We start from the raw sequence: 20,229 nt of genomic DNA, 5'->3' as shown, positions 1-20,229 counted from the left end.
ATTAATAAATACATATAGTGCAGTAATAGCTCCTTTATATTTGTACAAAAGTATAATTTCTGTATGCATGTCTAAAAGAAATTTCTAACGTGTTGAGGTGCTGAAAAAAACACCTGAAGTCTGCAAGAGTATTTTTATTTTAACAAAAAAGAAAAGTCAAACTGCACTTCTTTTAAAAGATATGGGTGTTTGGAACTTAAAACCAATATGCCTTCCCTTTAGTAAATGGTTAGTAGGTATGGTGCACAGCCTTTCTAAACCCTTTTGAATTGAAGTAACCTCACCCATGAAAAAATACTGATTTTTTTAATCTTGCTTTACAGATATTTGACAGAATCCTACGGTTCTGGCCAAGATATCGATGATAGAATTGTAGAAGGTATTGAATTTTCTTTCATTGAATTAAAGTTTCAGTGTTTTAATTTTGTCTCCAGATTTGAAGTGTCAATCAACAGTGACTAAATGAAAGCTAGGATGGAAATACTGTCAGGCTTCCAAGGGCATAATTTCTGGTTGTTTACCTGGATCCTAAATTCTGAAAACATGTTTGTATTAGTGATTCACTTTATTTTTAGTCAGTATAGTGTCATACAGTCCTTTATTTAGAAAATCTTTAAGTGTGTGTTTCAGTTTAACTTCACACACGTGTATCCTCAATATTGGATTTTAAGCTGTGTGAAATCTGCAAGGACAAGATTATGTTCTCATTATTATCTGTTAGTAGCAGGAAAGAAAAATTCCTGATCATCATAAAGTTCTCAAAGTCAGATAAAGCAGGAAAGTTCTTTTAAATTAGGGTTCTGGGTCACTTTTCCGTTATGTCTTTTTTTTTTGGTCAGAAGGCGCATAATTCAGATGAACACTTTCATTCTGTCTATCTTTGTTATAGACTCCAAAACAAGGTCAGAAGAGACCGTGTTGATTATTCAGTTGAGCGTCTTTAATGTTGCATGCACCTCCTAATTGAACAGAAAAGAACTTTTGGAAAAAACGTAAATACTTCAAAACCAACCAACCCATAGCCATTCTAATAATGCCTCACATGTCAGTTTTTCTCTAAGGCATACAGTAGATTTCTGTCACAATTTTATTACTGTCTGTCTTTTTCTTAAAAAAAAATTACTTTTGCTTTAATTTTTTTCTGTTTTCAAATTTGAGCCACTAGATTATTGAAGAGAAATACTGCAAGCTTTAGTCTCTTGTTGCTCTAGGTTTGCTTACCTTTGTAAAATCCACTAAAGGAACTCAGAAAGTGGCCAAGAGCTGGATCGTGCCTGATGTAGTATGCCACAAAATTATTTGGTACTTGTAGATATTCTTAGAAGAGTTTGGGTTTTTTATTCTAAACCAGCATCTGATGCATGTATTTTGAAGTTTTTAGGTACAATTTTAATGAGCATGCTTACAGCATAGACATTACCAGAGGAACTTTTAACCTATCTGAAAGACCTCTAGTAATTTCTTTTTATTTTTAATATTTCCTTTAAAACTATTAATACTACATAAAATATCTGAATAGTTATGAAAGGTCTCTTGAGAAGTCAGTTTTGAAAGTCATCTTTGCCTTTTCATAAGCTTTAAGTATATAAAAAAAGAAAATCTAGGTGAAACAGACTAGTGAATGCTGATGTTGTCCTACTAAATGATGCATTATCATCCTTACTTTATGCAGCCGTTGTAGTTGTTCCTTCATTCTTTATTTTTGTAGGAGTGGATTTGTAGATACTTGTTAGTGGAGTTTTAAATCTGAGTTTCTACTCACTTAATTTTCAATGCAGGTTTTTTTATATAGAAAAAAATCTTGCACATATTTTGAGTTGTTTACTGTTTGCACTATCCAGTAAATTGGTTTTCTTTGATCTGCAGAGCTAGTAAAATGCAGTTTTTTTCAGAGGCCTTGTGTTTCATGGCTACTGAGTATCTTCAGGCTACTTAAACTGTGTATGATGTTTATATATATATATATATATATATACATAAATATATATATATATATATATGCATTAGATTGCTACTGCTCTTGCTATATGGCTTTAAGGTCCTTGAAAACAGCAGCCAGTAAAAAAAAAAAATCACTAAATCACTTAATTGACCTAATTTAAAAGGACAATTTAAAGTTGTTTTTGAAACGAACACACTCTTCTAATACCTTATTTTTTAATTCTCTAATCAATTGAACATGTTGCATGCATGACATTTAAGTGGCATTTTTATCTTTGGGTTAAGTGGGTAGTTCAGATTTTATGAATAACAACTCATTGGAGAGTGTCAAATCGTGTCTTGTCTTGCATAGTTTATATGTTGGTTATTTATGTCCTTGCAGTAGAAGAATGTCACTGGATAATTTTCAGTGTTTATCTATGAATTTCTTACAGTATCAATTAAAATACTTTGTAGTGTCATGCTACACCGTAAGTTGCACCACATTATATCCAGCACTATTTGCAAAATTGTTTTTTCCTGACAGGTAATATTTTTTCCTTTAACTTTCAAGTCATTTTCCCAATAAGTTCACTGAATAATTTGTATATATTTGTTCCATCTTGTGGTACTTTATTAAAAAAAATATGAATATAAACTTTTTCAACAGCAAATCCTCTATTAGAAGCCTTTGGAAACGCAAAGACTGTTCGCAACAACAACAGCAGTCGTTTTGGAAAATTTGTTGAAATTCACTTCAATGAGAAGGTACCAGACTTTTCTTACAGATAACCAGTGATAATTTTTTTTGTCCATAAAATGGAAATGCTAAACTGGCAGTACAGGCTGAACAGGCTTATTAATCTTGCAGCAAATAGCTACTGTCTAGTGTTACCGATTTGATTTGTATTCTGTCAACTGGAAGGGAAAACCGAAGCCACACAGTACTGTGTCACTTCTGGAGAACAGTGAGTCAAGTCAGTAGGAAAATTGCTTCCATCCACAAAAGAATAAAAATAGTTCCCTTCATTGCAAAAAAAGCATACCTAAAGAAAAACTAACTTGCTGTGAAGTATTTATTCATTCCTTCAACGGCACAAATAAGTGTGAGTTGTCTATTAGGTATGAACAGATATAAACATATTTTAATGCTTTAATAGTTTGAATGATTTATTGATGTTTTTATGTATTTCTGTGTAATTTTGTGACCTGACATTAATATTATATATGTGACAGAAGTAATGGAATTGCTTTTTGTTGGGTGTACTATTCACTGTGTAGCTTATGAAAAGAGTTTCTTTGGGTGTATTTTTGTTTGGATAGCATATGTGTACACACATTCCACAATTAAGGATGATTCCATGGCTATCCAAGTTGAGGACCTGTCTTAGCAATTCCTGTGGAGGTTATATACATCTCTCTCTGCTCATCTTTCTGGCAGAGGAAGTAAAGAAAAAATTCTTGGAGTTCCTTTCTGCAGAGTTTAAGCTTATCATCTGGTCTTCAGCTTGTGTTTTTTTCCTAAGTTTTCATCCCTTGGTTTTGCAACTAAACTTCAGATCTTTGCTTAATAATTTAGACAGCAAAATACCTACATTACTTTGTATGTTGGTCCAGTTCATGTTAATAAACTTACAGAAAGCACCTGAATTTCTACTTCATGTTCTGTGAAATTATTTATCAACACTTATATGATGTCAGATTAATTTCTTCAGCTGAAGCAAATAGCACTCAAAATATCTTCAAAAATTGCTTATAAGACTGTTCCAAATTTCCCGTGTAAGATCAGCCTGTTTATTTGAGACCTTTTTTTTAATAAGACTTCATACTTCACAAGACTTCACTTTGTGGTGACCTTATTAGGCCTGGTTTCTCATAAAGCAATATGATAACAAACCAGGGTCTCCTAATTGAGTCAATGATTGCATAACCATAGTCAAATATGTCAGTCAGTACGTCCTTCTTGTTTGCTGTAATGACCATAAGCTCAGGAATTTCCTGGCTGTCAAGATTTGTCTAGGCACAGGGAATTTTTATCATAGGCCAGATTAGAAATGCCTCATGAAATCTGTGCCAGACTTCCATCTCAGAAAAGAAGTGCAAGTGTTTGAACTAAGTTGTTCACTCCTAAGTAGTCTGCCTAACATGTTGCCCAAATATGTATTCTTTCATTTTAACCCTTCCTTCTCCTGTGCGAGAGTCTCAGTGAAATGCAACTAGGAAAGGTTGTAATAGCATGGTAATGGTACTTACTACTGCCCAAGTGTAAGGGTGGCTGTAGCAGTGGTCTTTGCAGGAACTACCGGAATTCTGCCAAGGTTATCTACTTGTTGGGGTGAAGCACACCATTTTTCAAGAGGAATATATGCAATACATGAGCCTGGGGGAGAAGTTATAGTAAAGGCAATAGTTTATTTTTGAAGCTTAATATATATTAGGTATGGATATGTTTTAATCATCTTTGGAGCAGTGTCTGTGGAGTGAGCCATGATCAGACAAATGTAAATTGAAAACTTGAATCTCAAATAAATATAAAAAATATTCAGATAATCAGTATGCTATTTCTTTCTTCTAGAACTCGGTGGTTGGTGGATTTGTATCACATTACCTTCTGGAGAAATCTAGGATCTGTGTGCAAGGCAAAGAAGAGAGGAATTATCATATCTTTTACAGGCTTTGTGCTGGTGCTCCAGAAGACATTAGAGAAAAACTATATCTTAGCTCTCCTGACAACTTTAGGGTGAGTATCAGAGTGTTTGCAAAGCTTCTCATACTGCCATACATGGATTTTTCATATAGAAATCACCGTTTATTATCTTTGCCAGACCTTTTGCTTTTACAAAAATTAGAATATTTTTTGTTAAATCTATTTGGTGCTGAAATAAAGCTGCCTGCCATTTTTCCTTAGTGGAAGATTTCCTTTACTTTTTATCCATGTCTTAAGATTGAGAAATCCTATATATAATGTTTATGACATTTTTTATTATTAATTGTATTTATAGCTCATATTTAATAATATATAAAGTTATTGTTAGGTTTTACTTAGTTTTGGTTTTTTTTCCTTTTGATAATCACACTTGAACTGTAAATACATGTAAATGTCACCATATGCTTTGTTGATTTGCATTGAAAAGAAAAATACTGTAAAATCAAATCCTACTGGTAAATATTGGTCAGTTGTTTGCTTGTGTTCTGTCATTTGCCTCCATCTATCACTGTTTCTTGGCTTATGCTTGGCTTGAAATCTCAGGGAAAAACAACTTGTGTATTTCTAAAATACACAGGCCGAATCCCTGCTGTGGGTTTGAACAGTTTTGGACTACAACATTGAAGAGTATGTGGGAATTACAAGGACATAAATTAATTGTCTGTAATCCTTTTAGACTTCCTTGGTGTGAGGAGCACTGCTAACAAATGTTGCTGTGTTGATTGTTTTCTTTGTTTGTGTATTTTCATACTTGGTTTTTGAAAGAAAACTTGACTGTGCTTATCTGTTACTTTCCCCAAAATCTTTCATATGCAGTTTCATCAGACTTCAGTAGAGGGCTAGAAGTCCTAAAGATACAAAGGTCCTACTACTTTTGTGCAAAGCAGTGGTTGCATGGGTGAGCCCTAAGTGCAGTCACTGTGGGGAAGGCTGGGTGTATACTGGTCACTGGACAGGTTGCCTTTTGCCTTGGCCAAATCAGTCTCTGTTCACTGATAAGCCAGGAAGTGGGCACAGTGCTGCAGTTCCATGTTGTGCATGTTATACACTTGTACTGTGGTATCTAGATGATCTTGCTCTGTAAAAGCCATGGCAGTATTTTAGGACAAGTTTCCTTCCTTCTTCAAAGGCGTTCCTAGGGACCTTTATAGACCCATATTATTTCTTTCAATATTTAGTTTGTGCCTCCTTATAGTTCATCTATTTGTACTCAGTTCTGTCATGGAAATTTAATCTAATACTTGCTAAGAACGAACTGCTTCTGTTCTCTAGAAGGAAAGCTTTTCTTTTGAAACACCCAACAAACGCAATACTGAACCCAACACTATTTATTCTTTATGCAGTATGGAGCTGGTTTTCAAGACTTTCTTCTTTACTGTGCAGTTATTCTATGCAATATTCTCTTGTATATTTTAAAACTAAAGTCTTGAACAACTCTCCATATTTATAGGTTTATTATGCAGCCTCTTTCCCAAAACTTATTTCTTGAAGTTAATAGATTTTTAATTTTGGAACTGAATACACTGTGTGCTCATTCTTGGGGATTTTTTTTTTAATCAAAAGCTCTGCTCATGAGAGCACACAAGGTTGTAGATGTCAAGGTCAGAATTATAACCTACTTAAAATTAGACTGCTGCAGTATGGTACTGAGCAGCCTGAGTGCCTTTACAGAAGGCACTTGCTTTCCTGTTTCATTTACAGTTTACAGTCACATCAGCCTTATTACACTGACTTTTTTTTTTCTTCTGCTAAGTTTGCAGCAGGTACTTTCATTTCCATTAAGAATATTTATTGCTTTACTTGAATTTACTTGCTTTATTTGAATCCTTAGTTCCTTGCTGCATGTGAAAGATCCACTCTGCATGCTAAATTAAAAAAAATATTTTCAATTAAAAACTAAAAACCCTTAGGATCATTTTCATCTTTGCAGATATGGAAAGGAATATAAATATTCTTAAAGTTTATTAGTCATATTGCACTAAAATTTCATGAAGGATCATTTTATAGGCCATTTTAAGGAAGAAAAATAAAGGTTAATTTTCTTCCTAAATTCTGATACTTTTGTCAAGACTGTTTTTTCTGTTTTCTTCATTTTCATTGGCTGCTCCAGGTTTTAGCTAAAATTGCTCCGAATCGTCATGCTTGTGTCACTTTTTTACCACATTTTTTGTTGATATGTCAACAAATTTGGTTCAAATTTCATGGAAATACCATCTTTCAATTTTTAATAAGAAATGATGATATTATACTAGGCAAGATTTGATGACTGATCACCATTTTGATACTAATGAGGGTTTTTTTGACAAGAAAAACATTCAGAAACATTTCAGAAAATGGTCTTTTTTGTTTAGAAAAATCCATCTCTGAAGATGCAGTTTTGCATTGGCTCCACTGTGCCAATTTTAGCTTATCAAGTTGAAGTGCAAATTAGGGTCAGCTTGAGTTCTGAGATTGAAGTGTGTTTTGCTCAATACCTGGTTTTTCTTAACTACACCCACTTGAAAACCAGACCATCTCAAATCTAAGGTAATTCTCATTTTTCACAGAAGTGAAACAACATTAAAAGGTGAAGGATAACTTACTCTTTTTTTCATTCCCATAGGCTTGCTTTCCTTTGGCTTAAGTGATCTGTTGTAATCTCCTCCTCATACATTAGGCCACCTGGGCTTAGTCCTGCAGTTCCTCTGGGTGTGTGAACCAAGACAACTGCACTGGCTCCACTGCCTGCACTATCTGACCATTAGTCTGAATTTCAGGAGCACTGATGTGGGTTACCTCTGTTAGTTCATCCTTCCCCTGCAGTCCCTCTGGGGAAATGTGAATTTACTTTGCAAAGGATTATGAATAGTTGCAGATTTCTTACATACCCCTCTTCCAAGCACACCCCCATGAAAGTGTGCAGTCCTGGTTGCTTGTGTTTTAGGTTCCTCTGCAGAAGTTTTCAGAAATTCAGAATGATCAGGTAACCCTGTGCTGAACCTTGTAGGTCTAGGTGCCTTGGGGGTGTTAATGTCAGAGTTTTGCTGGGAAATAAGGTATTTAGATGTTATATAACATAAATACAAGCTGTGTATTTGTGAGCTTTAAAAATATAGTTTCTCCTAAGTTTAATATGTAAATTTACTTGAGTTTTTTAGCTTTCAAATGAAAGCCATTATCTAGTGACTAAATGTCTCCTGCATTGATTATTATTGAGTACCATGCTGGTTCACATTCTCAACCTGTCACATAACTTTCCGTACGCTCTTCTTGGAAAGTGTGACCCTTTTCACTTCCCATACCCAGTTTGTGGAATCATGTTACTAATACTGTAATACAGGGATGTGTTGTGTTTAAAATATGCTGTGCTTTGCATTTTCATTGGCTGATAAAGTAAACTTTCTAGTACTTTGTTAAACACCAAGCTAACTTTGAAGAGTGTTTCTTGTCGTTTAGATTTAGTATTGAATTTGTCATCTTGTTTCCTTCTGCTGTTAAAAATGCTTTGAAATATAATTTTTTTGGTAGAGAAATTTTAACCTAAGTGTAGAATTATCTGTATTCACCTTGTTGAAAACATCTTCTTTGTTCGTGGACTAGAGCAAAGAATTAGTTCACTTCCATTAGACAAAGGGCTTTGTTCAAGCTTTTGGACAGAGTTCTTTCAGCTGAAGAAGTCGGAAAGAAAAAGCTGGCAGTCCCATTTTGTGGGAAATGTCAGTCATTTTCTGAATGCCTCATCTATTCCCTTTGCTGTACAAAATGAGATGGATATCAGAAGCCAGATTCTGAATTAGACTTCTGCTTATACTGTGTTACAAGCTTTTAATACTCTTCAAGTTTTTTAACACAATTTCTTTTACTATCTATAGAAATATTTCACTGGTGAGGAAAATATGAGTAAACTTTGATATTACGTATAGCCCAGAAAATTTAGTGGCCTTATTCCTAATTTTACTGTATTTTCCAATGATAGGACAAGGGACAATGGGTATAAGCTGGAATATAAGGGGTTCCAAAGAAATACAAGGAAGAATTTCTTCGCTGTGAGGGTGACAAAGCTCTGGCACAGACTGCCCAGCTGGGTTGCAGAGTCTCTTTCTCTGGAGACATTCAAACCCACCTGGATGAGTTCTTGTGTGACCTACTCTAGGTGGTCCTGCTCAGGCAGGGGGGTTGGACTAGATCAACTTTTGAGGTCCATTCCAACCCTTGAGAATCCGTGATTCTGTAATCCCAGACTCCATTAATAGGTTTAGTAGAGTCAAGAAAAGATTGTGAGACTTAACAAAATGAATATCCCACTGTGTCAAAAAGCATTTTAGTTGTCAAAATTGAGAAGCTTTCAGTAGATGTTTGTTACTTTTACATTTCTGTGATTTTGTGGATGTAAATTAAATCCATTTTCAAGGAATGGATTCTGAATACTGGATACTGTTCATATCATGATTAAATCAAGTCATGCAGAGCGAACCATAAATAAAAGCATATTTTCCTTCTGTCTTTAAGTATGCATTTCCACTTTTTGATTGTTACAGTATTTAAATCGAGGATGTACCAGATACTTTGCTAACAAAGAAACAGACAAGCAGATTTTGCAAAATCGCAAGAGTCCTGAGGTATGTTTGTATCTTCAGTTAATTTGTATTATTAACTAGTACAGATAAAGTTGAAAACTATGATTACAGCTTCACATTGTGGAATGAAATGTTCATTTTACACATCTTAAAAGGGTACTGTCAAAGCTGATATATTCAGAACTCTGGTTTTGAAGTTCAGTCCTAGAAATACATTTTAACATGCATTTGAAAATCCTAAATGGAACAGTATGTAAAATTGTTTCTTTTTGTTCTTATGTAACACTTAATGAAACACTTTATGATGCAGCTTGGCTTCTGTGGGAAACAACAATCCAAGATTTTATTGTCATTTCCTTTAAATATATTTCTGCTGTTAGGAATAGGCCAGAAACAGTAGTTTTTTTCCAGAACCATTTTCACTGTCTAGATTTTCGAACTAATGTTCTAAATTGTTTTATGAAACGTTAGTGCAACTTCACTTGCAGGACAATTATATCCAGCACACTGCATTCTTTATTGATTTTTTTTGTTGCTATGAGCTGTTAGTTACAGCAGAACAGGGCATTTCCTGGGAGAAAGTGTGAAACTTCAAAACATTTCTTCCCTCTTGTTTCATCTCCGTTTACCTTTTATTAAAAAACAAACAAACAAAACAGGAATTACCTAAATTTGTAGCATTTAAGCCTTGGAGCTTCTTTGCAGGAAGTCGCTAAAGAATTTTGATCCGAAATAACAGTGTATGTGAACTGGGAGGAGTTTAAACATTAAACTTCTACTCTGCTTTCTAATACAATTTTCATCTAGTTGTACCTGAAGTATGACTTTTTCATTGTGTAGCTGGAAGATATTTCAAATCTGAATCAGATCCATACTTGACATTCAGTAGCAGGGCAAGCTGCATCTATGTGTGGATGACCATGCCTTATCTTTTACCTTTGAGAACCTGGGCTTGAGCTAGCATGTAGCTCATGCCTAGCTATGAAAGGCATTATGGATACTTCTTTTGCTCAGGTTAACATTGTAAAGTGTGCTCCTGGATTTCTAATGTTTATGTGTTGTCAACACTGAGCACATAATGCCAGTTTCTTTTGCTTGAATACAGGTTACTTTCTAAATTCAGAAATGATGGAGAGTGAGATACAGAAATGCTGATTTGATATCACTCTGAGGCAGAAAGCTAGAAGATACTGAATTCTTGTCAAGCATACAGGCTAAGAGATGGTTGGGAGATTTTGCCTCAGTTTACTTATTGTACCTTAAATTAAGATTTGTAGTGAAGTTGGGAATTTATGTTGGCATAAAGTACCAAAATTTACTTATTCATTACTAGAAGATGAACTTATGCAATCTTCTGTTACTGATATGATTTACAGACATCTGTTCTGTCATAAAATGTGTCCTCTAAAGGACTTAATTTGAAGTAAGTGTTTGTCTAAACTGAACCATATTGAAATAATAACTCTGAAAATATGTACTGGACAAAAAACAGTGGAACACATGATGCCATGGTACCTGTAGGCTGCAGCCACATCAATTTAAAGGTGCAATAAATGATCAAATTTCAATGATATTAGAACTTAGTCTAGTGACTAGACTAAGGAAACATATTGCATTGTTCAGGAAATATATTGCATTGTTCAGGTTTTAAAATCAGAAATTTAATATTTGCTTTATTGTTTTATGAAAAATATTATTTTTTTAAATTCTAATAAAAGTAGTTGTAATTGTCAATTAATACTTAAATTATTTTTGTGTTTTCCTTATCAGGAAGATGAGGTGATCCATTTTACATAATTAAGATGTAGTTTAAATTTATTGATGTGTCTAAATGTTGTGTGAAGTGAATTTTTCAAATGCATGTGGTGTTTTGTTTTGATAAAAATCATGTTGGCTTATTTGATGTTAACAAGGCTTCTATTTAAAGTTAATTTTTAATTTTATATGGAAACATTTTGAAGTAATTGTAAAACCTTAGATCAGTCTGTGCATGTTCAGTTAGTCTCTCAATTGCATGCAGATGTGTTACTATCTACCATTTAAAACTGTTAACAATTAAAAGGACTTTCTATGTATTAGGAAAACCAGCCAAATCTTAAATTGATATTTTAAAACCTAGCTGGTATTCTTTTAACTCAAAGAACACTGCAAACAATTGTTGCATAATTACCAGCAAACGTTATCAAGTATATTTCTCTAAATGAATGTGGTTGGGAGGGATAAGTCTTCCAGTTCTGATTTGTCCTGTCCTCCTTTCCCGTGTCCTATCAAGCTTTCTGTTGTCTTATTACAAGGATCTCAGTCTTCTTTCAACTCCTAGGGGCGAGAAGCACTCCTCAATAACAGTGCTTAGATGGCTTCCTTTCCACTACTCACTATCTTGATTTCCCCTGTCCTTAGCTGTCACGCTCTCCAGCTTCTTAAGATAGTTTGAAGTTTGCTTTGAAGTTGAAGTTTGAAGATCATGCTTTTGAAGTATCAATAAATTAAAGCAAATGAGGGTTCTTACTCTATTGTATGAAGAGCTCTAATATCTTTCTACTTAGTTTGGGTTATGCATGCTTTTTGTTATGGTTTAGTCTTGTCTGGTTATAATTGCTGACATTTTCTTCAGTCACTCATTGTATTTTTGTTTACCTTGTTTTATAGTATCTCAAAGCAGGTTCATTGAAGGATCCACTCTTAGACGATCTTGGAGATTTCAACAGAATGTGCACAGCAATGAAAAAGATTGGACTAGATGATGCAGAAAAACTTGATCTTTTTAGAGTAGTGGCTGGCGTCCTTCACCTTGGGAATATTGATTTTGAGGAAGCTGGGAGCACTTCAGGTTAGATGAAGCATAAATTGTTTTCTGTAAAAAATACTGAAAATGTCTCTTGATTACTGATAGTTCTTTTCCATGGGAATTATTGCTTTAGAAAATGGCCTTGTGTTCTGTTCAAGGGTAATTCACTCTTAATTCACACCATTTTGCAGTCAAATTTACCTGTTTGTTTTAAAGTTGCACTTCTTTACATGCTCTGAAAGCAAACAGGCTCTCACTGGAATTGTTCAAGAAATTTTGCAGTAGAGAGCTCGATATACAGGAAAGAGACAATTTTTAGGAGTCCAGCTGCTTGCTAATGTCAGTAAAACATCTTGAAATTGCTGACTCCATCTGTAGGGAAAGGCATTATGTTCTTTGGCTTCCAAAATTACCATCATGTCAGTTTTTTGAACGGTGAGGAAAAAACATTCCATTTACCTAAGTTTTTGCTTTGCAATTTTAAGATGCCACTCACAAGATGAGTGGGTATGAGCATAGATGGGACTTGGAAGCAGAATGTGCAGGAAAGCTGAGGAAAGGCACTGAGTATTTTGGGAATGGTCATTTCTTACCTTAATACTGAAATCGGCCTCTGTTGAGTTGAGAACTGCTACCCATATATTCCTGAAGGACTGAAGAAACTCCTGATCTGGATGTGCTACAAATATAACTATAGTGGCAAAGATAAGTATTGTAGATCTTTGTCTCCAGTTGCAAAATAGTCAAGGTACAGTGAAATTGCTTCCTCTTAGTCCTACTTCAAGGACTTATAGCTGTTGCCAAACTTGGTAAACTTGTCAGGAAGTACATACCAAAGAACATTTAAAAAGATGTTTTATGTGATGAACTAGATGAATTAAATGGGTCCTAACCTTACAGATTTCACTAACTCCTGACCCTAAGCACAGAATCACCACAGACCTGTAGAAATTTCCCTTCCCTTCCCTTCCCTTCCCTTCCCTTCCCTTCCCTTCCCTTCCCACTCATGAACTTCCCTAGTTCATGATCTTGCCATCCTCGTGAAGATAACTGAAATGAACATGATTAATGTGAATGAACCTGGGAAGATGTGGGGGTAGAGAAAGAAGGGTAGTGGCTTCATGGGGCTTGGCTGACTGGGAGCTTCTCTGTTTAGGCCTTCTGTGAGCTATGACATTGGGATTGACAGGGTAGGACAGAGTGAAAAAGGTGCAAATGTGAGTGGAGAGACAATTTCAGGAGGCAATCAAACAAGGAGAGTGGGAAGAGCAGACAGTGAGGAAAGCCAGGGTTTAGAGAAGGGAACAAGGACACTAGAATTATTTTCTCTGAATGTTGAAATTCAAAGCCATTTTTTTTCCCCTGGAATAAATTATTGAACTTCTAAAATGTTCATTTCAAATGCAAGCCTTACTCTGCATTTGTATGTGTACACACAAGAGCGTGCTCCATTTGAACTGCTCTAGGCAGTATTACCAGAGACCCTATAAAGTTCTGTCGCTGCTTCAGAAACCTGGGAAACACCAAACAGAAGCTGTTTGCTACAGGTTAGATGTTACTTAGCCCTTTTAATCTCTTACCTGTGGAAATAAATTTTACAGAGAACAATGGGAAATAAATACTGTAATCCTGCCATGACATTGTTAGATTTTGCTGAAGTGTTTGAGCACTTCAGGTAGAGATTTATGAAGCTGTAGTGGCTGGATGAGCTCTGGTGCTAAGGCTGTGGCACAGAACAGAAGGAAGAAACACCCCTCAGCTGTTTACCTGGGAAAATGTACATACTCTTATCTGAAAATGTAAGTGCCAGGGGTCGGTTGTGCCAGGCACTTCTGCTGCACAGCAAGGAGGTCTGAGGGAGTACAGGAACATCTACATCCAAAAGTTTAAATCATCACTACAGTTAGTTTCTGTGGATTAGGACTTGTGCATTTTGGGATGGTTCTTTCACTCCCAGGCAGATTAGCTTTGGAACAGTGTGTGTTTAGAACAACATTGGAGAAATACAGACTTTTATGCATAGTTTTGGGGAAGGTGTTTTGCAGGGTTGGGTTTTTTTTTTGCTGTTGTTTGTTCAGGGTGGGTTTTTTGTTAGTTTTGGAGTGTTTTTGGGGGGATTTTTCTTCTTTCTCTTCACACTTAATACACGAAGCAATTCCTTCAAAACTGATGTTACTTTTAGTCGTGATGGCAGGGTCGACGTTTTTTCCTAGAACTTCCCATAAACCTGCCGAAGCGGCAGCAGCCGAAGGCGCGCTTTCACAGCGCGGGGGCGGGGGGTGCAGGGTGCGGTGTGCGCGGCGGTGCGGTGCGCGGCGCCGTGTGACGCTGTGTGTGGCTCGCCCGCAGGCGGCTGCACGCTGAAGGCTCGGAGCCAGCCGGCGCTGGAGTGCTGCGCGGCGCTGCTGGGGCTGGACCAGGAGGACCTGCGCGGCAGCCTCACCACGCGCGTCATGCTCACCACGGCAGGGGGCGCCAAAGGAACGGTCATCAAGTGAGTGCGGCGCGGCGGCCGCGGCCCGGGGCGGGGACGGGCGGGAACGCGGCGGGCGGAACCGCACGGGGCTGCCTCTGGGCGCTGTCTCTGCTTTCCCTTGGGGAAGAGTGGCCTCAGACTCTCGCTTGACCGTTTGCAAGTGTGAGGGGGGTTGAAGTTACATGAAGTGCAGCTGTTTAGAACGCCTACTACGTGGTTTACAAAATAAAAGTACAGAAGCATGGTATAAAAATATAAGAGTACAGAAGACAAGCTGACTTACATTGTTAGTCCCTTCAAAACAGAAACATTATCCTTTGCTTTCCCATCCTGTTGATGTTGAGATGACAGAGTTTTAGCAAGGCTTTTTTTTCTTTTACTAAAAAACCCCAAAAATGAATCGCTCCAAATGCACATTTTTAGCAGCCCAGGCTTGCTTGTTTTGTTGTTGTTAGGTTATTGAAGATTTTTTTGTTTTATTTGGAGAAGTAGCAGTTGTACCTGACTAAAATGGCCTTTGTTTTTCAGAACAGCTTTGAGTTAAGTCACTATTCCGTTTTATACAATTTCTCACATGTCAGTGGGTACACTGTGTGGCCAAACAGAGTGTAGCAGCCTGTTAAATCCATAACCTGCACAGAAAATTAGATATGCTAATAGCTTTAATAAATACACCTTATCAAGGAATGTTAATGCTGTGCTTGAATTATTTAAGGCAATACTGGATGTATCTTTCTTGTCAAGGGAGCTGCACCCTGCTCCCAGGTTTGCTGCCTCCGTGATATTAGGTCTCGGATGCTCTAATTAGAGGATAGTATATCCACCCTTCTCAGTGCCTGGGTGATCAATGTCCTTGTGTTTGTCACGCGTAATTCTTCAGAATCTGAGTTTCAGACTTAAAAACACCACTGCAAATGGTAATCCAAAAATGCACTACTTTACATTTCATCTTAGCTGTGAAGTCAATATTGTTTCATGGAATGGGAAAAATGTAAGAGAATGTGGCTTGGGTTTTGTGTTTGTTTTGTTATGGGGTTTTTTTTTTTCAGTATCCATTAAGAAGGCATCACTATTGAAGTAAGTAGTGACCTTAAAAAAACAGGGATTATTCAGTTCGTTTTGGCAAGAAGTTATTATTAAGGTAACTCCCTAGGCACACGAGTAGGATAATGATTTCTTTCTGTATGCACAAGGAGAAAGAATAATTGCAAAGATCATGTTTAAACATGGACCGATGATAACATTTCAATACCATGGAAGCTATGACTCTGGTGAAACTGAGTTTTATGAAAATTATCTCACTACAGTTGCCTTGTGTTTATGAAAAACCTCTAGCTCCCACCACAAATTTTCTCTTGTTGAGATTGATCTTCCTAGCACACAAGCTGTCAGGGATACATGTGACTGAACTCTGTATTTTAACATTTGGTTTTCTATTTTGTGTATTTTCTGGAGTTAGAGAAAACATGTCAAAAGCTGAACTCAGGCTAAACAGCTTTGAGCACATTTGAGTAATTTTCTATGTTTAGCTGAATGCATCAATCTTTTAATTAGGAAGCTAATTAACATCCACTTTGCTCACTGGAAGAATGCATGTGTGCTTCTTATTGACTTATGGAAACGATCAGATTGTTTTAGAATCAGAATCAAACATACAACTTTGTGCACATTACACCAGACATTTAATATGTGGGAGCCATAATGAACTACTTGTATTAATGTGGTTTATATAAGTTCCTAGCATATTTTACATATTTTGGCATTTACTACTGCTTTTTGTATTTTTGTCTTACAGCATCAAGTATTTGTTAACATTTCATAAAATTGTGAACTGAAACAAAGTAACTGCACAGTGATTTAGCCTTGGTATGTCACTGTGGCCAGTAAAGGTGGCAGCCATTAATTAATGCATACTAAGGTTGTGTCAGACTTATGAGGTGAAAAGTTGATCTTTGAGCACTTGAGAGCATTGACTTTTTTAGTCCTCAAGGGATCTAATGGATTTGAGTAATGAAGGTTTCCACTGATCAAGAGCTCATTCCTCGCAAGAGAAGTAATCTTAATTTCTACCTAATTCTAACCAATAACGATAAATGAAAAGAGAATAGGTGTAGTGGAAATATTACTCAGTGCCCACTTCCTGATCTCCAGGGTGAAACTGATCTTCCTGAGCATAATAAACCATCAGTGCAGCTTGTGCTGTATGAACATCATAGTTTAGGGGTTTTTTTTATTTTTAGGGGAGTGCAGAAGCTCTTCTGAATTAACTCATGTCCAGGAGTCTTAGGTGTTGCGTGGGTATAGACTCTTATTCCAGTGATACATTATTACCAAACTGACCTTTGAGGGATATTTCTAGATAGAGAAAACAAGTAGACTTCTTGATGATCTCTTTGTTTCTGTACTTTGAAAGAAGGGATGTTCAAGAGTTGGAGCTTCGTCGTGACTACCATGGAAAAAGTCATAATGCAGTCACAAATGGCAAGTAGCAGTTGGGGAGGGATTATTCAGCCTTCAGTTAAAAGCTCAAGACCTACATCTCTTCATAATATTTTCAATAGTGCATTTCTGGAAAATCATTATAAATTCCTCCTCTCCCCCAGGTCATGAGAGATTGTCTCTTACTATCATCTTGCTGCCTTACCAGCTGATATGGAAAGTCACAAATAATTTATCTCTTTATAACAGCTTCTGTACGTAGGAAGACATGGGTCTTGCAGGACAAAGTGCCTCCACTGGCAAATATTTTACTCTTTGCTCTCTTCTAGAGAATGTCCAAATTGACAGCAAAATCTTTGCTATATTAATCTGGGAGAACCCTTTTCCAGTATTACAAATAAAATCAGAGTAGAAAATTATATATTATACAGTACAGAGGGTACTCATATTAACACATGAAGGTGTAAGAATTGATGAGTTTTTTAAAGGTGGTAGTGTTTTTTACTTAATTCAGCTTATGATCTACTATAGCTGCTGATCTTTCTCTTCTCACTGCTTAGCTGGTCATTCTCCATCTTGCCTTTTTATTTTTGAATTCTCCCAAGTATACCACAACACTCTTTCCTTTACCAAAATCTGTCTTGTGGATTTTTAGATCTTCAGTTTGTGAAAATAATTCTGGGTGCTAATCTCATTGCCAAGATATTTTCTGTGTTCTTAGCTCAGAATGATCACTGTTTTTTGAAAATACCTTTTTTTTTTCTCATTCCTGTTTAGCAAAAGTGTTAACTTTAAGCAGAAGGGGTTAGAACAGATTGCATCCATGTTGGGTTCAGGGGGTAACCCAATGGAAATGCCCTCAGTGAATTATGGAGTCTGAGAATAGATTAGTTTTGGCTGTTGTACACATAACATAAAGGTGAAGTGTGTCTATATAGTTTCCTTTTGAGAGTGGTGGGACATGTCAGCACCAAAACAAAGGTGTATCGTAATATACTGCTTCCCTTTCACCACATCTCCGGTGACCTTGTTGAGGAAGGTTTTTTAAGGACAAATATATTTTTTATTACAGCTTCAAATTCACTTTGGATTAAGTCTACTGGGCATATTTGTCCTGATAAGCCTGGAGTGTTGTTAGCAGTGCACTCTTTCAAAAGCCTACAAACACAAGGAGCTATGGTTTTGTGCCAATAGATCTTGTTTTTTCCCAGTGCTTTATTTTATGTATGGCAAAAAACAATTCAGAGGACTCCTTCCACCATCTGAAAGGATTAATGCATTAAGCCTCTTTCTCTAGCCTTTTCTAAACTTGTGCAGCTAAAAGCAAACATATGCTAATATCTTCTCATGTGGCTTACTGCATGTATGAGGAAAATAAGTTGGTATTTTTTTAAATAGCCAACAGTTTTTTCTTTGGTAGCATGGTTTAGAAACTATTTGATTGTTATATATATGAGAGTTTTGACAAGCACATTGTTCCAGCAACCCAAAGGGCTACTCATTTCTCTCTTTCTGAGGGACTTTTTGTGTGCAAGTAGATCATGTGAGTCCTAATAGGTCACAGTGAATAAATAGTTCAGCTGAAATCACTGTGCTCAGAGTATAACAAAGGCTTTGTTCTGCTGGGCACAGTGGAGCCAACAGGGAACAGCAAGAGGGTGATGCTAGATGCTGTCTCTGGTTTGTATTAAATACTGATGTGCAGTGGACTACCAGGTCGACTTGACAGCTGCACTATGTTTATTTGTCCTTGTTAGTCTTCCCAAAAATGCATAATAATCACCTTGTTGGCTGATGTTTTTGCCATCCATGTAAAGTGTGTTTGCAGAGAGAAAGAATGCGATAGTACTCAAAATCCTGTACAACTCTTATACTGTAAACACACTGTACTGCTCTCTTACTCAGTTTCTCTGTTTCCAAGAAGACTTTCAAAGAGGACTCTGTCATCAGGAAATAAATTGCTTTACAGTGTGGAAAATCTAACTAATATCATTCCTGGTCCTCCCGCTTCTTTTGGAGTATGTCTTATCAAAACACTCCTTTTTTTTCCTTTAAATTTTTGGAGTTGGTGGTACTGAAGCCTCTCTTGGAAAAAACATTGTGTATTTTTTTTTTTTTGCTTATATTCTTTAATTAGTTAGGCTTTTCACTAGGTAGGGTTGTTTCACCAGACCAATTTATTTGTGAAGCAGTAACTGTATTGGATGACAGTAGCTGATGGATATCACTTCATCTTCTCTCTCTCCCTTAATTGTTATCAACCATGGGCAAATTATATGTATTTTAATTGCAGTTTATTTGTTCTGGAAAATGTTTGGGAACAGCATGGAATTGTCCACAGGATAAATCCAACTCGTGAGAGCCCTTTCCCCTAGACCTTAGACTCTCTGAATCACTGGAAACCTTGCTAAACAAATTAGTATGAAAACCAAGCAAGAAGGTTTGTTGCAGCCTTACCAAATAGCTTAGAAATTGTAAAAAATTATTCCCTGTTCCTTACAAGTAGCTGATGGATGGAGAAGACAGGGAGAAGGTGAAATAGAGGTAGGAAAATATATCATCCCATATATCTTCCAGACAAGAAACAGGAGAAAGAAAGAGATTATTTTGTCAGTGTGCAGACCAGAGGAAAGGAGGAGCTGAGGGAAAGCAAGTTTGTGAGAAGGAAGTTACTCATTCTGAATGTCAGCACTGTAATAAAGCTCTTCTGTACCTACTGGCTCAGTGCAATTTGAGCATTGTTTTTTAGTTCTGTGCTTTCAGCTCTGAAAAATGCATTGCAGGGTTACATTTTCTTTCCATGGGTTACTACTGCATACTATGAAATTTAAAATAACAATAGAGTGTTCTGCAGTCTCTGGAATTTCAGTTAATAATGGCAGAATCGGGGTTTTTTTTTTAAGAAAAGGGAAATTTTATAAATAAATGCTCTAGAAGTATGACTGTTTGTCATGGTATTTAAAAGAAATAAATGGAAAGCATGCATGATTTTAGTGTATTGTATTATGTAACAGCCCTGCAGCTGACACGGGAATTAGTATTCTGATCTCTTAAACGTATCAGAACAGAATGTAAAGGTACCTTCCTTCTATTTATAAGATAAGATTTCTGTCAGTACTTGTTACCATAAGATAAGTCAGGAGATACTTAGTGTGGAAGACAAGATTGTGTGTTAAAGCTAATTACTATCTAATGTAATGTAGCTGCAGGTGGCCTCGGTGAACGAAGTCTCTGGTTCCCTGACTTAGCAGTCACAATAGAAAGTGATCTCCACTAGTCTCACGTTTCTGCATCAGAAGTATCATCCTTGAAAAAATGCAGAAATAGTAATTATGAGTTAGTT

At 36.4% G+C, this 20,229-nt stretch overlaps 1 protein-coding gene across 3 annotated transcripts in view; it reads left to right on the top strand.

Moving 5' to 3' along the window:
* The window catches only part of MYO6 (myosin VI), a 114,676-nt gene that overhangs the window by 51,575 nt on the left and 42,872 nt on the right, over positions 1–20,229 (top strand). For all 3 annotated transcript variants that reach the window (XM_061989561.1, XM_061989559.1, XM_061989560.1), the window contains exons 7-12: positions 324–379; positions 2,591–2,688; positions 4,496–4,660; positions 9,145–9,225; positions 11,833–12,013; positions 14,321–14,465. In XM_061989561.1, the coding sequence (XP_061845545.1) occupies positions 324–379; positions 2,591–2,688; positions 4,496–4,660; positions 9,145–9,225; positions 11,833–12,013; positions 14,321–14,465 (726 nt within the window). The remainder of the gene's footprint in view (positions 1–323; positions 380–2,590; positions 2,689–4,495; positions 4,661–9,144; positions 9,226–11,832; positions 12,014–14,320; positions 14,466–20,229) is intronic.

Source organism: Colius striatus, chromosome 2 (assembly GCF_028858725.1).
Source record: "Colius striatus isolate bColStr4 chromosome 2, bColStr4.1.hap1, whole genome shotgun sequence".
Taxonomy (NCBI): domain Eukaryota; kingdom Metazoa; phylum Chordata; class Aves; order Coliiformes; family Coliidae; genus Colius; species Colius striatus.
The sequence above is the reverse complement of the archived record's forward strand: the minus strand, read 5'-3'. Positions and strand labels throughout refer to the sequence as shown.